Here is a 22,734-nt window from a genome sequence, read left to right as displayed (position 1 = left end):
AGGAAGTTTATGATTTTCTCTCTATTCGTATTGATGTATATTTTATGTATTCATAATATGCTAACTCAGACAGTTTCATTGAATGCTATAACTTTTACATCTAAACATTACATTATTCGATTTCACTAGAAATGCTTTGCTTACACTTAATTCAATTGAATTTGCCAAAAATATTCCAAAAAGTTAGAAAGTCAAGACGCACAATATACACATAAAATACCATTAAGAAAATTGATGTGAAAATTAAATGTTAATTTCTTTTCTCTCATTGTTCTTTGATTTTTTAAACACTTATATTTGTTTAACCCTTGTTTTTTTTTTTTTTAATATGCTTGGTTTTTTATTGTTTTTTTTTTTATTTTTTAGTTTTAATATGCATTTTGTGATATGCTAATGCCTTGATAACAATTGCCATGCAACAGTAATGTATAATAATTGAAAGTTTCTTTTTTTGTTTTGTTTTGTGTTAGTTAAAATGGAGATCCTGGCAACTATTTGAACCCATTTTTTTTCTGCCCAAGGTACAACCTTTAACAAGAATAAATTAATGATATGAGTTTATATACAAAAGTATTTCGTTGTGTAACCGATTATATATATATATATATAGTTAAGGAGTTGGACATAAAATGTTTTTGAATCGAAATGAAGATGAACTCTCTCTGCAGGGTGTTATGTTTATTATATTGTCGTGGACAGTTGATAGAATTCAACAGGCCACCTGCTATCAGTTGAGCAAATGAATGCTCTCACTGTCTAGATATCGACCCACATAAATCATTTTATTAGCTTATTAAAAACTTTTCCATTTATTGTCATCATTTTGCGCTATCGTGCGCACAAATCCGTGCCCAGTTTTCCTCAGTTTTCCACTCTCTCTCAGTATTTTCCCCCAGTTGTTCTTCTGTGCCACATACTTTTATTGTGCTTTATACCCATTCAATAGCTCGTGAGCTTATTATGGGTGGCATTAGGGGGGGGGGAGGCGGGTGGTAAAATGGGGGGCTATCGCATATTTTTCCTTCATTCTTTTTTGCTCTAAACTTTTTGTTTTTATTGCTCACTTGTTGGCTAACAGAAACAGAGAAAGAGAGAGAGTCCTAGAGTTGTTCTAATAGGAACAACGCGACGTTCGATGCTTCTACTACATACTACCGGCCATGCCCATTAAATTCAAATCTGCCGGGCTGCTGTTTTTGGCGCGTGTTTAAAAGTTAAATAATGGCCAGCACTGGGCACGCAATGGCGCAAGACGTGTCCAATATAACTTTTCCCTTTCAGGTCTATTTTTTTTCTATTCCTTTTTTTTTTTTTGGTTAGGAGGTGTGGAGCAGGATGGGTGGAGGGTTACCCCACCCCGTAATATGCGCTAGCCATTGGAATTGGGGCTCTTTGATCTTGGGCAGCAGTTCAAATAGTTGTGGTTTCGGTTTCTTGTTTTCGTTTTTCTTTAGTTTTTCTTTTTGTATAGGCTCGGTTAGACAGCAAAAGGATATGTAGAGAGGATATGTATGTCTTAGCGAGGGGTGTGGCTGTGAGGTTGTGGTATGGAAAAACAGATTTAACAACGACATTAATTCTTAAGTGGTTCTTGGGAACTATTTAGCATCTCAACTCAACTCAAACTCCTAATTCCAGCATCTGCCTGGAATGAGAGTTACTTCAAAATTAAGAATTTTGTACCTAAGTAAACTTAATTTGATGTTGAAAGTTAGAACATAGAGTACAAATATAATGCCTAGCTCAGGATTCGGGGCTTTTGTAAGATAAGACAGATGCTGGAGAAATTTAGTTTAGCCAGAATTCTAATGGTACTCAAGGTTATACAATTACAACTACAAACACACTTATGCTAAACATTTACAAACAAACAGAGATACAAACAGACACGCATGACATTCTATATGTATATATATATCTATAGGTATAGTATATATATCCGTACATTAACTATAATTTAGACTACAAAATTTATTACTAAACAATGCCGCCATACAATTTATCTAATTGCGGTTAGTTACTAGGTTACATTCAGTAGTAGCAGCAGCAGTTCCAGCTGTCTCCTTCCGCCCCTGCTCTTCTCTCCAGTTCATTTTGGGTTTCGTTTTCTCTCGATTTCTCTTTTGTGCGCCAGTCTTTTGTTTTTTTTTTTTTGGTTTTTTGGTTGCCAGGAATTTGAGTGGCCCCACTCCCATTCCTATAATCCATTGCACTCGAAATGCTTAGACGCAACTTTCGGGTCCGGGCAGGGTATCGGTGATAATGTGATTACGTCCGGCATTCGATTTATGCGTAATGGTGTTGAGCTGCGATGGCGATAGGCTCGCATTGCCAGCCATTACGGAACTCAATCCAAGCCCTTTGGGCAGTGTCATGTGCGTGGGAAGACCGCTGGCTGCCGCCTTGCTCAAATTGTAATCGATCAGGCTGCTGGTTGTCAAATAGTCGGCCAAAGTGAGTGGATCATGGCCACGAGGAAGGCTGTTAGCCATTGGCTGTTGCCCTGCCATTCCGTGGGGCAGAGTATGATGCAAATGCTGAGCATAATGACTACTGCTGCTGCTGCTACCACCGGCAACTCCTCCATTATTGCTGGCAGAGTTCAAAGTGCTGCTGGCTGAGCTGAGCGTACTATTGCTTCCGCCTCCCCCGCCATAGCCGCCCATACTTAGTCCCATTTGCTCGTAACGGCTATACGTGGGCATGGGATCATAGAGCAGTGGAGGAGCGGCTCCCGCTGTGGACTGATAACTTTTGGCAACGCCCACTGCATTATCGCTCTCCAGCTTGAGAGTGCTTGACTGCGACGGCGGACTATTCAGGTGCGGCGCATTCACATCCTGCAAAAAATAAAGAAAATGACATGGTCATGTGGGTCTGGAGGTTTTGCTGATGGATGCGCCCAGACAGCTGCACTTACATAATCCACTGTTTTATGATTCGCAGCGTTGGCCATGCTGGGAGCGGCTGTCGGCCCACCGACGGCAACGCCTCCTCCATTGCTGGCGTTGCTACTGCCTCCCATAAATAAACCACTCGGCCGATTTCCCAGCGGCGACGATGATGTGTCACTGCCAGTTGCGCTTTTTTGTGCGCTCAGTATGTCCGGCTGTTTCTCAATGCCCTGCTTCAATGTGTAGGCCACAACGAGACGCTGATGGCCGGCACCTGTTTCTAGTGGAGCTGTCACTGTCACATCCATGCCTGCCGAATCGAAAAATGGGAAAAGGCGTATTACTTGACTGGCCACCAGTGTTAAGCTTCAGTGTGTGGTGTGGATTGAATATAAACTAACCTAGGTGCTTGTCCTTGTCATCGCACATGTTGCGAGCTCCTTGTCCGCGGCGGCGACGCACGGCAATAACCACCACAGATAGCACGGCAATTCCCACGGTAAATAGTGTGCCAGCTAAAAGAGCAGCGAGCGGCAGAATTGAGAGACCCATCCGACCGTCTGCAATAAAATTAATGATTGTGTCAAAAACGAAAATGATGATATATCCTTAATATATCAAATTTGATGCATCTTTAAATTTCAAAAATTATGCAAAATATTTAGGAAAACTTCAAAAAAATTCTTTACGTATTATAAAAGATTAGAACATAAACAGTCATGTGTAACTTTTAGAAGCTATCGTTGGGTAAGCGGAGTGATTACCCTTGGCCTAGAGAGAAGTCTTATATAACAAAATCGATTCCTGCGAACTGTTATTGTTAAAAACACAAGTTGCATTAATTTCGATTAATGTGACAATACGGTTCACGAGATATAGGTATAGAAATAGTTGAATCATTTACCCAACAAAAAACAACCTATTTACGAATATACGAAAATACGAATACGAAAACACTGATTAAGAAAAATAAACGGATTTTTGTAGACACGTTTTCAATACGCAGGTTCATTTAATACCATTTAATAGGCTAGAATAATTTGGAAACTTTTCGAAAGTATTCACAAGAAGTTCTTTGACACTAAAGCTAAATTCAATTTCAAAAAAAAATGTCTATATTATCTTTGCACTTAAAACTTTTGTACTCCATGTATTGTATTGAGTAGTCAATGTTAGATACGTGAATTTTAGTCAGTGGTTTTTGCGGTTTTACGATTTACTATTTTTGTATTATTGCATGATTGATGCCAAGCTGTAAATCCGATTTTATTCCACGACAATTGCTAAAACGTTTAAATATAATTAAATTTCTGTTAGACGTCAGCTTGTCGGCTAATAACCTCAATCCAAATTTAGCTGTGTAGATATGTAGATTGGTATAAATATGTATTCACGTTGCGTTTATGTGTACGTATGTAAAAAGTTTTTCGAAAAGTCATGTGCCAACAATTATAAAATACATACATAAATCGGACACGAAGCGACTCTGCGTGTGGGCGTGCGTTTAGACGTAGCCATGCATAAATGAGCAATATCAACATTTGGCAGAGCGGCGGAAGAATATTTATTGATTTGCAACTTTGGCATCTGGCTGACAGGGACAGGTTTATAAATTAGCAACAGTCTATACAACACCAGACTCGTTGGTATCGACTCCCACCGATACTCTTCCCCCTATCCATTTTCCTTTCTATTTAATGTTGGAATCTCTTTTACAATTTTAGTCCTCCTTCTGGTGCTGGGGCATAAACCGCCATGTTTGCTTATTGAAATTCTGTGTTGCATATCCGCAGGCGCGCATGATTTGTTGAATGTTAAATATACGTAGGCATCGCCATATTTATGGCTCTTGTAATGCATATTCAATTACGGTAAATCCATTGCCAACAGTGAAACGGATTTTAATTGAAATGCTCATGTATTTTTTTTCTTCTTTCTTTTTTTATGTTTTTTGTTCGTATGTATTAAAGCATTAACAAATACAAACTAAGCGAGCAATTGTTGAAGAGTCGCTGCCTCCGGCCAACGCTATTGAGCACTTGATATGCGACCTGCGTTTTATTTGCACACACATACACACACACACATATAGATTGTGGCATCTGTGTGAAAAAGCGCTGTGCGTGCAGCTTTCAAGTGCACATCGCCTCGCATCGAGTTTATTGGCCTGTCAAGTAGACCAACGGCTATTTATCCACCTAAACTTGCAAGTATTTGGTGGAAGAAATTGAATTTTGCGACAATATTTTGTTATGGTATGAACGGAATGATATCCAACTCGAAGCAGAATTCTCTTTAAACTAGGTATTCGGTTTGAATATTTGGCACTTGGCAAGTTGTTTGAATTGATTTCCATTTTGAAGTGGTTTACCAGAGGCAAAACATTTTTGTTAAGGATTTCTTGATTTTTGTATCTACTTAAAATGAAGTGACATGAGTGACTTCACTTCTTTTAATTCTACTTTTTGGAAAAAAGTTAATTTTTTATCAAACAACTTTCTTCCAGAAGCTGATTTTTATGGCTCAAACAATTGGCTTGCCATAATGAAAGAAGCATTTTTGTGTGCCTAACTAATATAGATTTCAAATATTTATTTTTGTATTATATAAAAACCATTATATATTTTTAAATTATGGGATAAAAGATGCCTTCCATTTTTTTTTTAAATCTGTAAATCAATTAAAGGTCTAGTTGTTAAAATTAAGATTATTTTTAAATACATTTTATTCAGTTTCCCCTCTGATAACATCCAATGGAAACTTCATTAGTATTCTTTACATTTTCTTTTTACTTTTGTACCCATCCATTTGCATTTGGGATTTTGCTTAAATTTTATTTTTGAAAACGCCTCAAAGCATTGCAAATATGATTGATTCGTATGCCACTTTTAACTGCATCATCATCATACCAAAACGAAATGTTTAGCCACTTTCCCTTTGCTCAGATCTTTCTTCCGCTCTCTCCACACACACTCCCTGGCCGACATTTTCATCGTTCTTTTGGTTCACATTTGCCAGATCCCCAAACGCATCAGCAACCAGCACAAAGGGCATAAAAGAACATAAAAGCGAGCAATCGCTCGCCGAATAATATGTATATGTATGTATGTATGTATTTATGTGTGTATGTATGGATATGGATACATTCCATTGGAGGAAGATACTTGAAAGTGATGCCAACAAAATAAAAGGAGAAAAGTAACAAAAAAAAAAAAAACACGTTACCAAAACGAAAGAAGAAATTTAATTTAAATATAAGCAGAGCGGCGTAAATGAAATTTTCACACTTGTGCAAATATTTACCAATAAAACCAAGGATGAGAGATGGAGGGGTCTAACAGGGAGATGGTAGGTACACCCACTCCACACATACACTCACATACATATACTATACTATGCACATGCCCCAAGTTAAGCAGATAAGCCAGTCAGACCACCAGCCAACGGGCCAGTCAACCTGTGCAGCTTACCGCATAACCACCAAACCAGGAAGACTACCAATTCGCCAGCACAAACATGGAGCATGGAATGGCAGAGGAGCAGGTGGGTAGGTAAAAAGTATAGCAATGTTCGACTGCGTGCCGCTCATAAGCCAATTGTTTGCATGAGTTTCATTTGGTGAGTGGCTTCAACTTCAATACATTCGCTCGCTCTAGCCTTGATCTGGCCATTCTCCTTCCGGCAGTGTCTTCACATAAGCTTAATTCGATTTAATGCTCCCGTTTGTGATATAAATGATTCGATGAGATGATGAAAAAGTGGATTGGTTAAAATGTATTGGGAATACGACGATGGCACCAGTTCCCATCTCCCATTCCACTCACTTCACTCTGGCTCTGCCGAGACTTGGCTCAGAAGCGGGAATGCGTTTACGTTTACGTTTACACAAAGTAAGCATAAATAAAAATGTTGTGTGGTGGTGTGTGTTGTTGTGTGGTGGGTGTGTGGATATGAAACAATGTACAAATATCTCTACAATGCAGGCGGGGGCAACTGCAGAGGCAGTGGCAAGAGCAATGTCTTCTTCTTGTCTATGGCAATGGCGGCCACATATCCGGGCACATATCGACCCCAACCCCAAAACAGGAGCGGTTTATGCAAGGTACTAGGAAAAGGTTATAGTGCAACAATTATATATTGGCGGTACAAACTCTTTGTTTTCGATACAACTCAAAAAGTAATGCGATTTTTCTTAGAGAAATTATTATAACCGTTTTTAGGCTTCTCTTTCAGTTCTGAATTAAATAAATATATAAAACTTTCCCTTAAGAAGGCTCAGGTTGATTAATTGGAGTCCTTTTAGCAATATTTCCAAAACTAAGAGATTATCTTGTTAACGGGCTTGGCCAACCATTTTAGAATTGTAATACCATAGAGCTAAAAAACGCTAAAAGTAGTTGGGAATTTCAACCAACGAAGGGCAAAGAGAGCTTAAAAAATTCATCTCCGAAAATGTAGTTTTGATGCAATATATTTCTTACTTGGTGCGTCGTTTTAAGTTTTAAAACTTAAACCAATTTAAACATTAACTGAGTCAAGAAGACAATTGTCCTAAGTTATTACTATGTAAATGCTTGACGTCTTTGAAACCGAGCTAATCCGCTCCTGTTTGTGGCTCATACCATCACTTCGATCTGTTGTAACATATAATTTTATTTTACTTTACTTTCTGCACCGTTGTCTTTGGGGATATTGTATTCAGATAAGACATGTTTAATGTATTTTTTCTTGTCGTACAGTAATCGTTTATACTTATTTTGTACGCTTGGTTTTGGTCTTGGTCTTGGTCCTGGTCTTGGTCTTGGTCCTGGTCTTGAGCTGATGGTGAAGCTGCTTCGACTCAGTGTCTGTTTGGTTTCCGCTGTTACTGTTACTGCTGCTGCTGCTCCTGTCGTCTGACTCAGATGCGTTGTTACCTTGACGCCACAGCTGCGGCTACAGTTTGGGGGCTGTCCATGTGGCTGTCTGTCTGTCTGTGTGTGTGTGTGGCATGTTTGCTGTATAATGTAACTCTTGGGGAATCTCTGTGTGTCAGTTTAGCATAACAAGATATTTCTTTTCTTTTTTTTTTTTGCTTCTCCGCCTTTTCTTCTTTATATTTTTTGGCTAAAACATGAAATTGATTATATTTACATTAATGTGGCATCAAGCGTTTGCCATTGTAAAATGTTTCCCCCCACTGCCGCCCCTCCCGCCCTTACCTTTTTTTCATTTCCCATACTAAAAGCTTTTTAGGTTTGCCCCAGTGCAAATATTGACACTTGTGTATGTATATTGCATCTTAACATATTAGATAGGTGCAAGTATTCATTTAAATTTCGGCTTCAAACAGATTTGCCATAACTCCTACAAACACACACACACATACACAGACCACTTGATGGTATATAGTACAATAGTTGGATGGATTTCTAAATAATGGCCAACTCAGCCTGTACTCATCTCTCTTCCCTTTACACACAGCCAACCATTCTCCCTCTACATGTGTGTGTGTGTGTGTTTGCCATGTCTGATGCGTATTATAGGAGATGATTGAGTGGATTTGTTGTTCATATTGATTCGTTCCAAAGCGTACAAATATGCAATTGTGGCTAACAACCTTATTGGCTGGCCCAAGAGTGTGGACAGGATTTGAACATAAGTAGTTACTCAACTATGTCCTAATCTACGATGATGACCATAATGTTAATAACGATGATGATGATGATGATGTATACGCCGAGGTGATGCTTGAATTTACTGACTGACATGAGCCAATCGAGAATTAAATTTATTGAGCATAATTTATAAACGTTTATCTTTAATATAAATGAATCAAATCGTATTTTTGGGAAAATTTATGCCCAAAATTATATAATTATAGGATACATTTGATTGCCTACTTAAGTGAATTAGGAATTCTATAATTTGTTTCAAGTGAAACGACTAAAATGGATTTTTAGAGTTATACTATTCATTTGACTACCTTACAGATAGCTTCTATGTATGAACACATGGACGATCTCAATAAATTTTTACGCCCAACTAGTGAATCTTTGAGCTCGAAAATTACAGACTTTTCTAAGCCGAAAATCTAAATTTAAGAAAATTTCAATTGATTATTTCCAACTTTCATTGATTAAGGGGTATTTTCAAGTCGTTTCCATCATATATTAAGAAATTTTTTCGAATTTCTACTTTAAATTGAGTGTAAAACAAGATTTAAACTAAAATCACATCTCCTGGCCCTATGCAATTTTACAGTTTTTAACTCTTTTCTTGTGTAAAAATATGATTGTTGTCGGTTCTGGGGGAGCGGAGAGGAGGAACTGAAACTTTGAAAGAAAATTAGCGTCAAAGTTGAATAACAAAGCATGAATAAGAAATCTTTGTGTCACTACTTTCCAGTGGAGTGGAAAACTGTCGCCCCCAACGTAAACAAAACTCGTTAAATAAAAGAACAATTGTACTTAAAAAAAAAAAAAGAAAACGAAAAGGAGAAAAAGTGTCAGGGTGAGAGAAGGGAAGAGCCAAGAATGTTCTTTAAAACGGTTAAACAGAATATGCAAATACTTGAATGACTTTTTTTAAAGGTGAAATGGTCCTTAAAAAGCAATGAATGTCGTCGGCCACCCAACGCACCCCCTAAACTTGATAAACTTCTCGTCAAGGTAAACACACACACATACAAAAAACTCAAAAAAAGAAGAAAAAAACAGTAAAAGATTCTAGAAAACTTTGCAGTTTCACTTACCTGAACGCTTGTCCGCCTCATTGATGGGCACATTCTCGAGCACAATCGGCTCCGAGCGTCCCTTCTGATTGACACTGTAGACAACTAAATGCAGAGCTGGATGCGCATCTGGGTAATAATCCATGGGAATGAGATCTACAACGAGAGAGAGGGGGGTGGAAATGTAATGGTTTACAGATATACGATCATTAATTTTAAACTTGCCGCCAAGTAAACTTCATTAGGCAAACGGGCATTTAATTAGCACGTCGCGGCCAGGAGCCAGAACATAAAATATAAAAAACTTTTCTCCTCTTAATGCTTTGCATGAAAACTTTTGCAGGATGGAATGGGGAGGGGGTTGGCATGTTGTGTGTGTATGTGTGTGTGGTATGTAGTGCAACGATAGCAGCTCATTAAAATGGCAACTACTAACACGCATACATTTGGCAAGCCGCACAACAAAAACACCAACAAACATTCAAGTTCCCCTTGCCGGGAGGAGTGGCAAGTGGCATATATATGTATACACTATATCTCCTTGTTCTGAATGGCAAAAACCAAAGTCAGAGCATCGTTAACACGCCTGTCTAACTAATCGTGACTTTACGCTTCGTTTGACTTTGCAAATATCGCAGAATGCATACCCACACCCACACCCAAGGCACACACACACACACGCACACCCCACCGCATGTCTTGTGTGAGGGATGGTTTCGAAGTCATCGATAGAAAGTATCCTCCTGGCACACACTTTAATAATCCAAAATGTGGCTCATTAACCTGGCTTATTTTCATTATGGGCCCTTTTTCTTCTTCTTTTTCCCTTTATTTTCTTTTTTTTTTTTGAACCAAATGTAATATTATAATTTTAGCCGCAAATAAATCTAGTTTTTCAACAACTCAATTTGAATTCTCGCTACTTTTAGTTGTTGGCAACCGATGGAGCAACGATTGCCACGAGCCAAACTCAACAAAATTCCCCACCGCCTTTGCCCCCCAGCTCCCAGCTCCATTCCATTCCATTACCAATGGCACTCCTACTCCCCACCCTTAGGTCCACCGCATCAGTGAACGCCATTGGCATAAAAGTTTTGCTGACTAGCTAGAAATTCATTACAACAAACAAAACAGGCAACAGCGTGGCAGCATGTGCCAGCTTCAATGCCAAGGGATGAGTAGGATGAGTGTGTCCCTGGCAGCCTCAACTAATTAATCTGCGTGGTGCCGTGGTCCTAGCCAGACATCTTTCTACTATTCCACCACCTCAGCCAACCACTCAGCCACACAGCTCCAAACGAACCTCAACTCTCCTTGAAGGCAATGCGCAATTTTCTTTGCTTAACTTTTTGCTCAATTTTGTTACTTTGATTTGTTTTTGTTTTTACTGTTGCTGTTGCTACATCTGAGACGATGGGGCTGTTCCCTTTGCTTCTGCTGCTGCCCTGATATCTCCTGCTCTTACTGTTGCTCTGGCCGCATAAAAGTCAAGTCTTTAGTTTGCGGCTTTTCGCCTAGAGCCGAAAACCTTGTTATGCCAAGCATGGCGATTTGTTAGCTAACCGCATTTAAATATAATAATGCATAATCATTATGTAAAAGGCCAGATAATCTACTTTTATCTCTATCTATCTCTCAGAAGATGTATCTTTTAATGACCAAAAAACAGGGTGTGAAACTGTTTATTAAACTATCTAAACGGAACCTATTTAGATTGTTCTCACTCATTTGGTTTACTCTTAACCAATTAATATTGTCTTCCTTCCATTCTCACCTGTCAAATCGATGCGAAACACTGGCATATCCACATAGGTGCTGGTCATATTTAATCTTAGCTTTTTGGTCTTCGAATCGTAAGCCTCCAAATAGAATTGCTGCTGTAGTCCCCCATCATAGCCTGGCATACACTCCAGCTCCATGGTGGAGTAGATTATGTTATCATAATTTTCGAAATTTATTGTCCCACCGCCAATGTTGTTGGTGGAAGTGCCATCGATTAGGGACGATGGGCCATTGGGGCCATTGCCACTGCCCAGAAGACTTTGGGTTACCACACCATTATTGAAGCTATATTCCATGCGAGAGTAATCAAAATGTGGTTGTTGCCAATCCGCTGGTTCAGTTGTTCTTTTGTTGCCTGTTGTTTTTGTTGTGGTAGTTGCTGCTGTTGCTGTTGTTGCTGCTGTTTCAGCCGTTGACATGACAACACTGGCCACAAAATCATCATCGCTAACATTATATATCATATCATCATCCACATCAATGTCTGCATCATCTTCAGCTGCATCCTCAAGTGATTCCAAGGCTAACTGTTGCTCTAGTGATGCCATGTCAACTGTTTGCGGCTGCTGCGGATCCAAATCCTCAACGGTTTCGTATTCGGCCAAGTCGCCGGACTCATCTGCCATATAGTCTGGATCAGATGGCAACGAGGCGGCAGCTTCTTCATCAAGATCTGTTTCGTCGTCTTCCTCATCGTCAACATCGTCGGCATCAGCATCATCTTCATCCCCATCTTCGGTAATCTCATCACTGTCTACATCAGTGTCTCGCTTGGGCTTCAGATCATTTGACTGAATAAGGGTTTTGGCTTCTTCAGTTGCAGCTACTTTCACATTGTTGCCACTGATTGTTGTTGCTGCAGGCTTATTGCTAATTTGTGGTGCATTTGGCGGTAGCGAGTGCTGGTCCTTTTGTTGCTCCAACTGCACTCGACTGCTAATATTGCTGTTGCCAATGCTGGTTAAAGATTTGCGTGCCCGTCTTGTGGCAGGCATCATGTCAATATCCTCCCTGTTGCTGCCGTTGCTACTGCTGGTGGCATCGTTTTGTATGTGAGACTTTGTTGTTGCACCTAACGACAAAGACGACAACGACAAAGACGACAACGACAACGACGACGATGAGGATGTTGCTGCTGCTGGTCCTGCTGCTGATGATGATAGTGTGGATGTTGCTTCTGCTGCGGCTGCTGCAGTTGATGCTGGTATATCATTTGCTGCCGTTTGTCGTTTTCTTCGCCCCGATGTTGCATAATGATGGATTATTTTGTTGTTTTTCTTTAGATGTTGTTGCTGCTGCTGTTTGTGCATGTTTTTCTGTCGCTTATTAAAATACTTTGCTGGCAGTTTGCCATTGTTGCTCTTGACATGGCCCTTCTTCCTCTGATGATGGCTAGTGGTAACTCTTTGGGCCTGGTCTACTACATGTGACAATGATAAATTTGATTTTGCTCCCATCTTCTTGTTGCTTGTTATTGATGCCTGAAGCTCTAACTTGCTTACTGCATTTCGTCGATGTCTTTGCCGCTGTTCTACTCCCAGTTCCTTTCCCTGGCCCTTTGCCTGACTTTGGATGGCTTTCTTGGGCATTTTGGCTGGCAATCCATCAGTTTTGCCAATGTTGGCTTGTTGCTGTTGCTGCTGCTTCAGTTTATTTCGCTGCCTTTCCAGAGCTGCCAATGTCTGCGATGGGGTAAATGATGTTCGCTTTTTAAGACGCTGCAACTGCTGCTGGCTCAGTGGTTGTTGTTGTCGTTGTTGCGGTTGCTTACTATTATTATTATTATTATTAGATTTCACATGACCAGCAACATTACTTATTCTGCCCTTCATATTTTTATTGACCACATTGTGCTGGATTCCTTTGGCATTATTGTTGTTGTTGTTGTTGTTGTTGCTACTGTTGTTAGTATTGCTGGCGTTATTATGTCGCTCACGTACATATTCCATATGCGGGTAATTCGACTCGTGTCTGCCGTATTGTGTTTGCAACATTTGATTGCCATGCATTGTCGTCTGATTCGATGAATTAAGCGATGCGGAGGTCACCACATACGGACGTAAAGTACAATTGCGCAATGCTCCGGGCTTAGCTGCAAACAAACAATAAAAGACGAAAACCAAATATATGTATAATATATATATGTATATATATGTTTAACCAATGGCAAACAAATTTATAAAAATAAATTCAACCAACAAAGGCAATGTGAATGACGTGGCGAAAGGAACTTACCTGCTGGCACCACCTGAAACAGACATGGCTCCGACTGCTTGCCAATGGCATTTCGACCCCAGCAAGCCAGTGTACCATAGTCTCGTTCACCCTTGGGCGTATAGATCAGTTCGCTGACTGTTTCCACTGTAATGAAAGAAGAAAGAAATTGCAATACAATACATCTTTAAGCCACACATATGAGCATAGTAGAGTAAGGGCAGGTCCGGACTAAAGCAATCAAGGGGCAGAGAAGAGACTTTATTGATATTGATTTTGATACTTGGTGAGATGATTTCAGGATGAGCTTATGTCTATATGCACTTGTTAATCCGTTCCTGTGTTTATCTATCTAGATATATGTATTTGTGTGTGTGTGTGTGTGTGTGTGTGTAAATGTGTGTGCGTTTGCTTATTAAATTTCCATTTTCGGCAAAGTTAAATGAAATAAGTTCTGCTTGCCCAAGCAACTCAGTCAAGCGCCAACTGGGACAAACAACAGATAATTCAATTTATGTGCATGATATTGATAAAACTCGGTAACAGTCTCTCCATCTGCAACTTGTATTGTCTACACACTTCCCCACTCATCCCACTCTTCCACACACCCCCAAACATGGTCTCTTCTTTTACAGTCTTAAGCTTTTGGGGCCCTAACCCGGTCGAATGTTAATTTCGTAAGCTTGCTCAAGCGCAAACACATGCAAATGCACATTTCTATTGCATATGCATGGGGGCATAGACCTAGTCTTTGTTGGCCGGCCTCCTATTGCTTACCATAGCTCTCAAAATGTGTCTCGTTGGACTCGACAACTGTGCGCCTCACATCGCTGGTGGTGGTCATGGTGGGATCCTGTATGGTGGCATAATGTCCCGATGGCACCTCGAAATGCTCGCCGCTGCTTGAGAAAGTCCATTCGAAATCGATTTCAGGCGGATCAGAATTGACGCGACACGGTATGGGCACAGCCTCCTCCAATGAGGCACCAATCACACTGATGCTAGAGCTGCTGCAGACGGGCGCATCTGGAAAATAGAATAAATGATAGAGGGTCAGATAAAGTTGAGTTTAGAAACGAAATGCAAAATACGAGTAATGAGCAGCTGCAATTGTCTGCCATCAGAATGGCAAAAGTATTTATATTGCAAACATTGTGCTGACAGCTCAGTTGGAGGCAAAAACTTCAAAGAGGATGGAAAATTGACAGCTCGGATTTTCAATTTAATCTAAGCAGATGCCAGCCAAGAGCAGGTGTACATCTTACAAAAAGGATATGCTAAAGTGCCAACTTAAAGCTTTAACTCCCTTAACCTAGTCCCCACCTCCATCTCCAGTCCCAGACCCCCATAGACATCTGGTTGACTGTGTCAACGCTTAAAAGTTTCAACCATAGCCTTAGGGTGTTCGCCTCCATCTCTCCAGGACATAGTCGCACCCCCTGACACTGCCTTCGCCACTTGACTTATGATTTATTCAAAGTAAACGCATTGTGTGTTTCTTGGTTCTGTTGGTTACAAACGATTGAACTTGAAATTTTATGTCATACACGCGGCATACCCCGCATTTCTCACATCGTATGCAAAGGAAAGAAACAGCCAAAATAAAAAAAAAAAGAGAAAAGTTTGAGTAGAACTTTTCAAAACTGCGCCAAGTGTGCGATGTGTTTGCCTTGCGGCTGCGGAATACCGTCATAAACAAGACACAACACACACACACACACACATTCACACGCACGCACAACCAAATTCTAAGGAGCTCTAAGCACCTAAAGGTATTTCCTACCACAGCCGCAACACTTTTTCTTGGTTTTATTAAAAATTATTTGAAAAGTTTCAGTCTGCTTGTGTGCTATAGGAAAATGAATACAAGTTGTTGTTGTTGTTGTTATAGTTGTTGTTGCTGCTGGTTTAGTAGATAAAGTAATTTTCCAAGCGAATAAATACCAAATTCCTAAATTATGCGACTACAACTAACAATAAGTAAATGTATCAATAAAAAATGTTTCTAGTTTTTGTTCATAGAAAGTCTCAAAACTTCTTTAAATTTATATGAAATCCTTTAATAGAAAATGTACTAAACGAATTTATCTAATTAGACATATCGAAAATTAGTAGAATTAATTATTATTATCTATACATCAAATATTATTTTCTCACTTTTAGAGCCGAGATTAAGATCTTAGTCTATTTCCATGGACAAATGCCAAAAACTAAGGTGAATATCCATGAAACCATCAAGCAACTAACTAAAATAGCAAGCTAAATTTATTGCATAACAAACTAAACCAACCAACAACCCATTAAACTGCGATAACAAACTTAATCTATTGAAAAACCAAGTTGACTAAAGCTTAAACTACTTTTTGATCTCTAATTTCTTTAATTTAATATCCCAACAAATCATAAAGTCTGCTTAATTTAAGTAAGTATTTTAAAATACTTTACTGAATACTGAATACTTAATAAAGACTCTTATTTGATAACTTTGATTAACTCTTTTCGCCTTTGAAATAACATAAAGGAAAGATTACTATATAATATTGAAATATAGGCTTAAAATCCTATAATTTTAATGGTCTTAATTTTAATGCGGACTTCCAAATGTTAATTTTATGGCATAAAATTCTATCCCTTTTAATAGAATTGAAGTTTGTTTTATTTTGGTTTAATGCCACAAAAAATCTCAGCCAGCCGACAAATCCACAAGTTTATGACATAATATTTGGTTGTTGTGGATTTCACTTGAAATCCTTGAAAGGGGAAAAAATGCTCATAAATTTATATGGCAGTGTCAATTTCACAATCGTAGTATGTCACATTTAACATTCTCTGATTAATTTCTACCAAGATATGACCTACTGGCTGGCCATAAATCCATTTATCTTCATCATAGTCATGTCCAACCAGCAATATTGTCAAGGTTTTGGCAATGAAAAGTTTTTATCCTGGTAACCGAAAATTTTTACTTTTCTACAATTCCCTTAACACCAGCCCCCCCCCATTTTCACATTCCCCCGAATCCACGAATGTTATTCAGCTTCCGTAGTTTTGCAATTCCATCGCAGTTTCATCTCATCGCATTGAAATCACATCTCATCCCAATCCAATCGTTTAACCATTCCATCCGATTCCGCAATATGCAAATGTTTACACGGACTACGGAGGAGTGTGCGCGATGCTCGTGTAAATAGCCCACGTAGTATTTGCATGGCAGCCGGTGTATCTTTTGCATTGTATTCGTATTTACTTTCAATTATCGTAATTATCAAAAAGGGTAACAACAAGTACCCACAGCCGCTTGCCATGGGAATGATAATGGGCAAAAGCAATGCAAACGTTTGCTGATGTCTTGCTTTTTATTCATTACGCTATTCCGTATGTACGTACTACGTACGTATTTATCATGCTGATGAAGCAGGATTTTGTTTTCATTGAACCATTTGTTGCGGCTAATTGTTTGAGTTCGTTGTGGCTACAGATGAACGAACGAATGACTCGAATGGCTCGATGGCTAGAAATTGAGGTAATTGGTGTTGGGAGTTGGGGGGGCGGGGGTTTTGAATTTCAATTCAATTGAAATTCAGTGAGGCATACAAATCCTTGATAATTAAATTTTTAGTTTAATAAACTAAATTTATAATGTTTAAATGCCATTAAAATATGCAATTGCCTTGCTCTGGGTGAACAATTAATTAAATAATGCGCCTTAACTTGCCAGCATAATATTTGCATTTAAAATGCAATTCCCTCCCCCAAACCAATCTGCACTTTTTTGTTTTGTTTTTTATTCTTTGGCAACTGCATTAAATATGCAAAATAAAAATTGAATTTATCCACACAAATATATAGATAGACAGAGGGAGAGAGAGAGAGAGAGACATATGCATCACATACATTGAAATACTTTTGTCTATCCACGTGTGTTGACCCATTTGATTCAGTTCATTTTGGTTCAGTTCGTCCTTTCTGTTGCTTTACTCTTGTTGTCCTGGTCATTTCGTTCGTTGGTCGTTCGTTCATGTTGCCCGTTTGCTTGGCCCATAATTATAAATGGTTTAATAATGACTATGAGTTTCAATAATAAAAGCAGATCATTCATTTTTATTATCCACCCTGAAACCAAATAGCAGACAGTTTGCCACACACTCTTCAGACCGCCAGCTGACACGATAAGTTCTGGGGCTAAAGTTTCGCCTTTGCCCCCGACACTTTCCACATTCCCAACGAATGGTTAAATGGGCTCCCACATATGAATACAAACAACTACAATGCATACTATATGGAGTATGGATATTTATTCACACACATTCACATCGTTACATTCATTTTGTATTTAAGCATCATTAATTATTTAGAAATACAGTCGGAAGTAAATGCTCTATAACGGTAATTGAGACATTTTCAATATTGTTTGTACAATGCTTCACAGCATTTTGTATCGCCAACATTTATTTTGTTCACTGCTTTTTGTAATAATTTATCATTGCATGTCTCTGCAATTACATTTATGCAGTTACATTTACTTTTATATATGTATGTATGTGAGCATATGTATGTATGCTGTAGATTTTTGATTGAAAGTGTGAAATGCAGACAGAAAGTCGCCTCAAGATACTCATTGCATTATGTCAAAGTCAATTATTAAACTGTTATTGAAACCAAGTTAAACAAAGTAACTAACAAATGTTTCTAATTAAATTCATACATCCTTTGAATCCTTTTGAGATTAATTCATTTTCCATTTAACAAAAGAAATATTGGAGGTATGCGAATACAAATGTTTTCTCTTATAAGGCCTTTTGACTTCATTTGGTTTGTTTAATCATCAACTCGATAAACAATATCAAATAACATTCACTGGATATTCCACAGTTGCTGCCTGTTCTTCCTTGCCACAAGAACTGATTAATATTTTAATAATCATTGTAATGAGGTTCTAAAAGCTAGTAAATTTTATTCAAAATTTAAGTTGGCAAACAAAAATTGCAGAGTTTTTGTTGCATTGTATGGCAAAGGGCTTAATATTCAAATTAAACTATCTGCCTGCCATTGATGTTTTGTTTATGAAATTGTAAAAATTTGTGAAGTTTTGTCGTCTATTTGATAAAATGTAAACCCGAAATGCATTTACACAAATACACGCACACACACACACACATACAGATAGAGAGAGAGAGAGAGAAAGAGATATGCATACGCATGACAGCCTAGCGACACAATATAACGTTATATTGTGTATATTACGGCATTTTGCACAAAATATTTTGTGTCATTTTAACATATTTTTAGTTATGGTCTATCCTATTGTCCATACCCTTATCCACCACTCCCTCCCCCCAACACCATATCTGTTATATGTGGATATGGAGGTTTTTGCGATTTTGTCAAGTGAACTGCCGCTGTTGTTGTGTCTTTGTGTGTGTGAGCGTGTGGGTGGATGTTTGTATGTGTGTTTGTTCTATTTTTTTTGGGTGAGTTTGGAGCTTCATCTCAGTTAGTTATCATGGTCGTACGCTGCGTATACGTAATATGGATAATAGTTGCGTTATTGCATGCGTGTGCCTATGTCCTTGTGCGTTTGTGTATGTGTGTGTGTGGGTGTAGTTGTGCATAAATTTATGCATATGTATTTTTAATGCTCCGCTCGACTGACATCAACTGTCAGCATAATTTTTGTGCAAATTTTTGGTTATTTTTTTTCTAGTTCACCACCCCCCAAAAACCAAAACCAACTACCCCATCTCACCCCACGAAACAGATTCCTTCCAGCATTTGGTATATTAATAATTTTGTGTAAAATATTTACATTTTTTTGTCTAGTTTTTTAAAAATTTGTTTCGCTTGTAATAAAATGAACTGCTGATATTTATTAAATTTATATATTTACGAGTTTTTACATTTTGCAAATAAATTATTATAATTTAGGTAGGCAAAAAGTTAACCCAATTTTAAAACATATTGCTAAATATTACAGAATGCAACGAAAATGTAATAAATTTGTATTGCAGCAAAAGTCAATTTGAATTGTAAATAGTCTAAAGAAGACAATAACTTATTTAATAGGGGTTCAATATGGCGATATATACTTATAATTTATATTTCACTATAAATTGTACTATTTATTCAAGAGTAAATGGGTTTTTAGTGCAGAGTTTACTTACAGCGTATCCTTAGGTTCACTGGAGCACTTTGAGTCTCGCCGCGATCATTGGCCGCCGAGCAGGCATAATAGCCAGAGTGAATCCTTCCCACACGTTGCAAGACCAAAGATCGTGTCGATATAATGATGCCCCATGATACATTCTGAGTGACTGGCTGGCCCTGAAAATGCCACAAACGATAAGTTATTCAGTTTTAATTAACAATTTTGATGTAACTTACATCATGAGACCACATAATGCGATGCTCCTTGGGATTGGATTTAATGTGACACTCAAAGTAGACATCGTCGCCCTCTTTTATGTCATCAGGACGCAAAGTGGAACCCAGCGATAAGGTGACCTGTGGCGGATCTGTAAGATAGTATTGATAATTTGTTAAATTATTAGTTCTACCCATAATCTCAACACCTAATTGGCTAGAGTGAGAGAGATTTAATGCTATTTTGGGGCCAAAGAGTGAGAGAGAGAGAGAGACGGCGACAACATTGTTATATAAAATATAAAATCGAAAAATATTATTGCATAATAAAATGTGACAAAATATACGAGCCGCGTTGCGACAATGCTTTCGCCAAGGGCAAAAGCCCATAAAAGTTAACAACAGAACCGCGTTATAAACCTGCGTAGACCCCCTCAATGCCTCATTCCCAATTCTTGATCCAATGAGTATGACAAAATTTTTAAATTAAAATCGTTTTGCTTGCCAGCGAGTGACTCTCAATATCAATGATGGATCCATATAAAAAATTTAAGATGTTTTTATTTTTACAACATCATGGACCAGGATATCCATATACCTAAATATATAAAAGGTAAAAAAAACACGACCGGAGCAACAAATTGTTAGGTGTAAAAAGGAAAACATAAAAGGGTTAAAGAAGAGCAAAAAGAAAAAAAAAAGTAAATTCAAAGACTATTTGTAAAGGTTTCTTTTTGCTGAATTTTCTTAAATGCATAATCCAATGTCCTAATTCAATTATATCAATTCCTTTTGATGCAGGACTTTTCTTTTTCGCTTTTGTTTCTACCCCAGTCTGTGATTTACTTATGCAGAAAGTTAGATGGTGGGTTAAAATTTTCTTGGCTTCATTCTGAGAAGCTTAGAAACGAATTGCCATTGATTATTTATGACTTTCTGTGTCCCCAGCATGCGTGAGATTTTAAAATTCAATAAATTTATGATTATATGAGCGTAAAGATACGAGAAAAAGAAGAAAAACAACTAAATAACAATGTCGAAATGCAAATACCCTTACTAAAAGTTTGTTAACATAAGTGGTTGTCATACAAATTCGTTAAAATATTAAAATAGTTTTAAAAAATTTAATCAACACTTTTTTTCCAAATTATGTGGCAACTTCACCTAACAATTTTAGCTTACTGACTAGTTAATGTACTCATTTTTTTGTAAGAAAATAAACCAACAAAGTGACAACTAAGCTTTTGAAACTGAAAAGTAAACTTTGATGGGGCGAAACCATTTACTTTTTTTTTTTCAACTTATTTTGTGCACTGACCTTTCCCATGGCAGAGGGTAATATTTTCTTCCTTTTTTTTTATGTTATTATTTTTTGTTGTGTTTATGAATTGTTGTTGATTTTAAATTGATAATCATATAAAGTAAAATTTATGGCATATTTTTGTTAGTAAATATGGGAAAAAGCAAACCAGCCAACAAATTTACCATTTGGCTTTTTATGACCCGATTGCCTTTATATGTATATACTAATGTTAAAGTAACAGCAACTAGTCCACAACTGGAAGCTATGGTAAATAAAGCTAGATAATTTAGTCTTATTTGCACAAGTGGCTTTGATTTGTGAGCTGTCCGCCCACACACATGTACATACATATATATTTAATATGTGAGATTGCATCTATGAAAAATCTAATCGAAATTCAAGGTATATCAACTGGGGAGAGTAAGGGAGACTGGGTGGGGAAAGATAAGTATGTCCACTTACAGATGACATTCATCATAAGCGTATCCTCGATGGCCGAGTTCTGTAATCGAGGATTTGAACCCTCGCATTTGAGCATGGTGCCATCATCTTCAGGTTGTGGATAAAATGACAATGTGGATATGACGCGTCCATTGCCTTGGCTCGATGACAGCTGCGTGTGGGTGGACAGAAGATAAAGTGAAATCGATTAGAAAAGTGCCCATTGGCTACACACACATACATAGTTAACATATATGTACATATGTATGTATGCATTGTGCTGTCTTCATGTCAGGAGAGAAATTCATAAATAAAAAGCAAGGAGCAGCAGTCGAAGCATCTGCTTGACACTTGGGCGTGTCTCTGGCCAAGATTGAGTTCGATTTTGGCTCCCCCTTTTGGAGGGGATTGAATATGGATTGGATTGCTTACCATGCCGCGTTTAAAGGGGCGATTATTCTGTGTCCATCTGATTTCAGTATCCGGCACCGAACCGGCCACAATGCAGGTGAGATTATATTGTGTGCTCGATGAGAAGACCTTCAGCTTATTGGTTAAATTGACCGATGTGGGTTTGACTAGAAAATATATATAGAAATATATGCAAATACAGAGAGAGCTCATAATTCATTGAGCCTGGGGCTGGGACTCTTCACTTACGTAACATCTCAATGCGAATGCTTCGCTCTACGGGTGCCACAAGTTTTGTATTGGACGCTTGACAGCGATAAGTATTATTTAGAGCGGAACGTGTAATTTGTGGTACCTCCAGCCTATTGACAGTCACATGACGACCCATCGAGACACCGCTGCCAGCTTCCAGAGTACGTGTGCCATTCAACCAGGTGACTGTCGGCTCCGGCCGTCCTGCATGATATGTTAGACAGATCGACAGACAGAGAATGGAATAGAATCAATTTCAATTTAATTATTAGAATTGGATTTTTTGTTTTGCCGCAAATGAAATCTTTACTTCACTTGCCAAATCAAAATTAATGTTTAATGTACAAATTAATTTTAAATTTTTT

The 22,734-nt window shown here is 38.2% G+C and overlaps 1 protein-coding gene across 1 annotated transcript in view; it reads right to left on the bottom strand.

The window, feature by feature from the left end:
- Positions 1 to 377: 377 nt before the first annotated feature.
- Positions 378 to 22,734, bottom strand: part of LOC6650477 — a 75,683-nt gene continuing 53,326 nt past the window's right edge. Inside the window, exons 6-17 of the mRNA XM_023180570.2 lie at positions 22,367 to 22,573; positions 22,139 to 22,284; positions 21,728 to 21,878; positions 19,984 to 20,114; positions 19,764 to 19,923; positions 14,380 to 14,628; positions 13,624 to 13,749; positions 11,381 to 13,480; positions 9,628 to 9,762; positions 3,296 to 3,454; positions 2,921 to 3,204; positions 378 to 2,840 (exon numbers count right to left, since the gene is read on the bottom strand). Of these exons, the coding sequence (XP_023036338.2) occupies positions 2,223 to 2,840; positions 2,921 to 3,204; positions 3,296 to 3,454; positions 9,628 to 9,762; positions 11,381 to 13,480; positions 13,624 to 13,749; positions 14,380 to 14,628; positions 19,764 to 19,923; positions 19,984 to 20,114; positions 21,728 to 21,878; positions 22,139 to 22,284; positions 22,367 to 22,573 (4,466 nt within the window). The 3' untranslated portion in view covers positions 378 to 2,222. The remainder of the gene's footprint in view (positions 2,841 to 2,920; positions 3,205 to 3,295; positions 3,455 to 9,627; positions 9,763 to 11,380; positions 13,481 to 13,623; positions 13,750 to 14,379; positions 14,629 to 19,763; positions 19,924 to 19,983; positions 20,115 to 21,727; positions 21,879 to 22,138; positions 22,285 to 22,366; positions 22,574 to 22,734) is intronic.

The sequence above is a fragment of the Drosophila willistoni genome, chromosome 3R (assembly GCF_018902025.1).
Source record: "Drosophila willistoni isolate 14030-0811.24 chromosome 3R, UCI_dwil_1.1, whole genome shotgun sequence".
NCBI lineage: Eukaryota > Metazoa > Arthropoda > Insecta > Diptera > Drosophilidae > Drosophila > Drosophila willistoni.
This window is presented reverse-complemented; position numbering and strand designations above follow the sequence as displayed.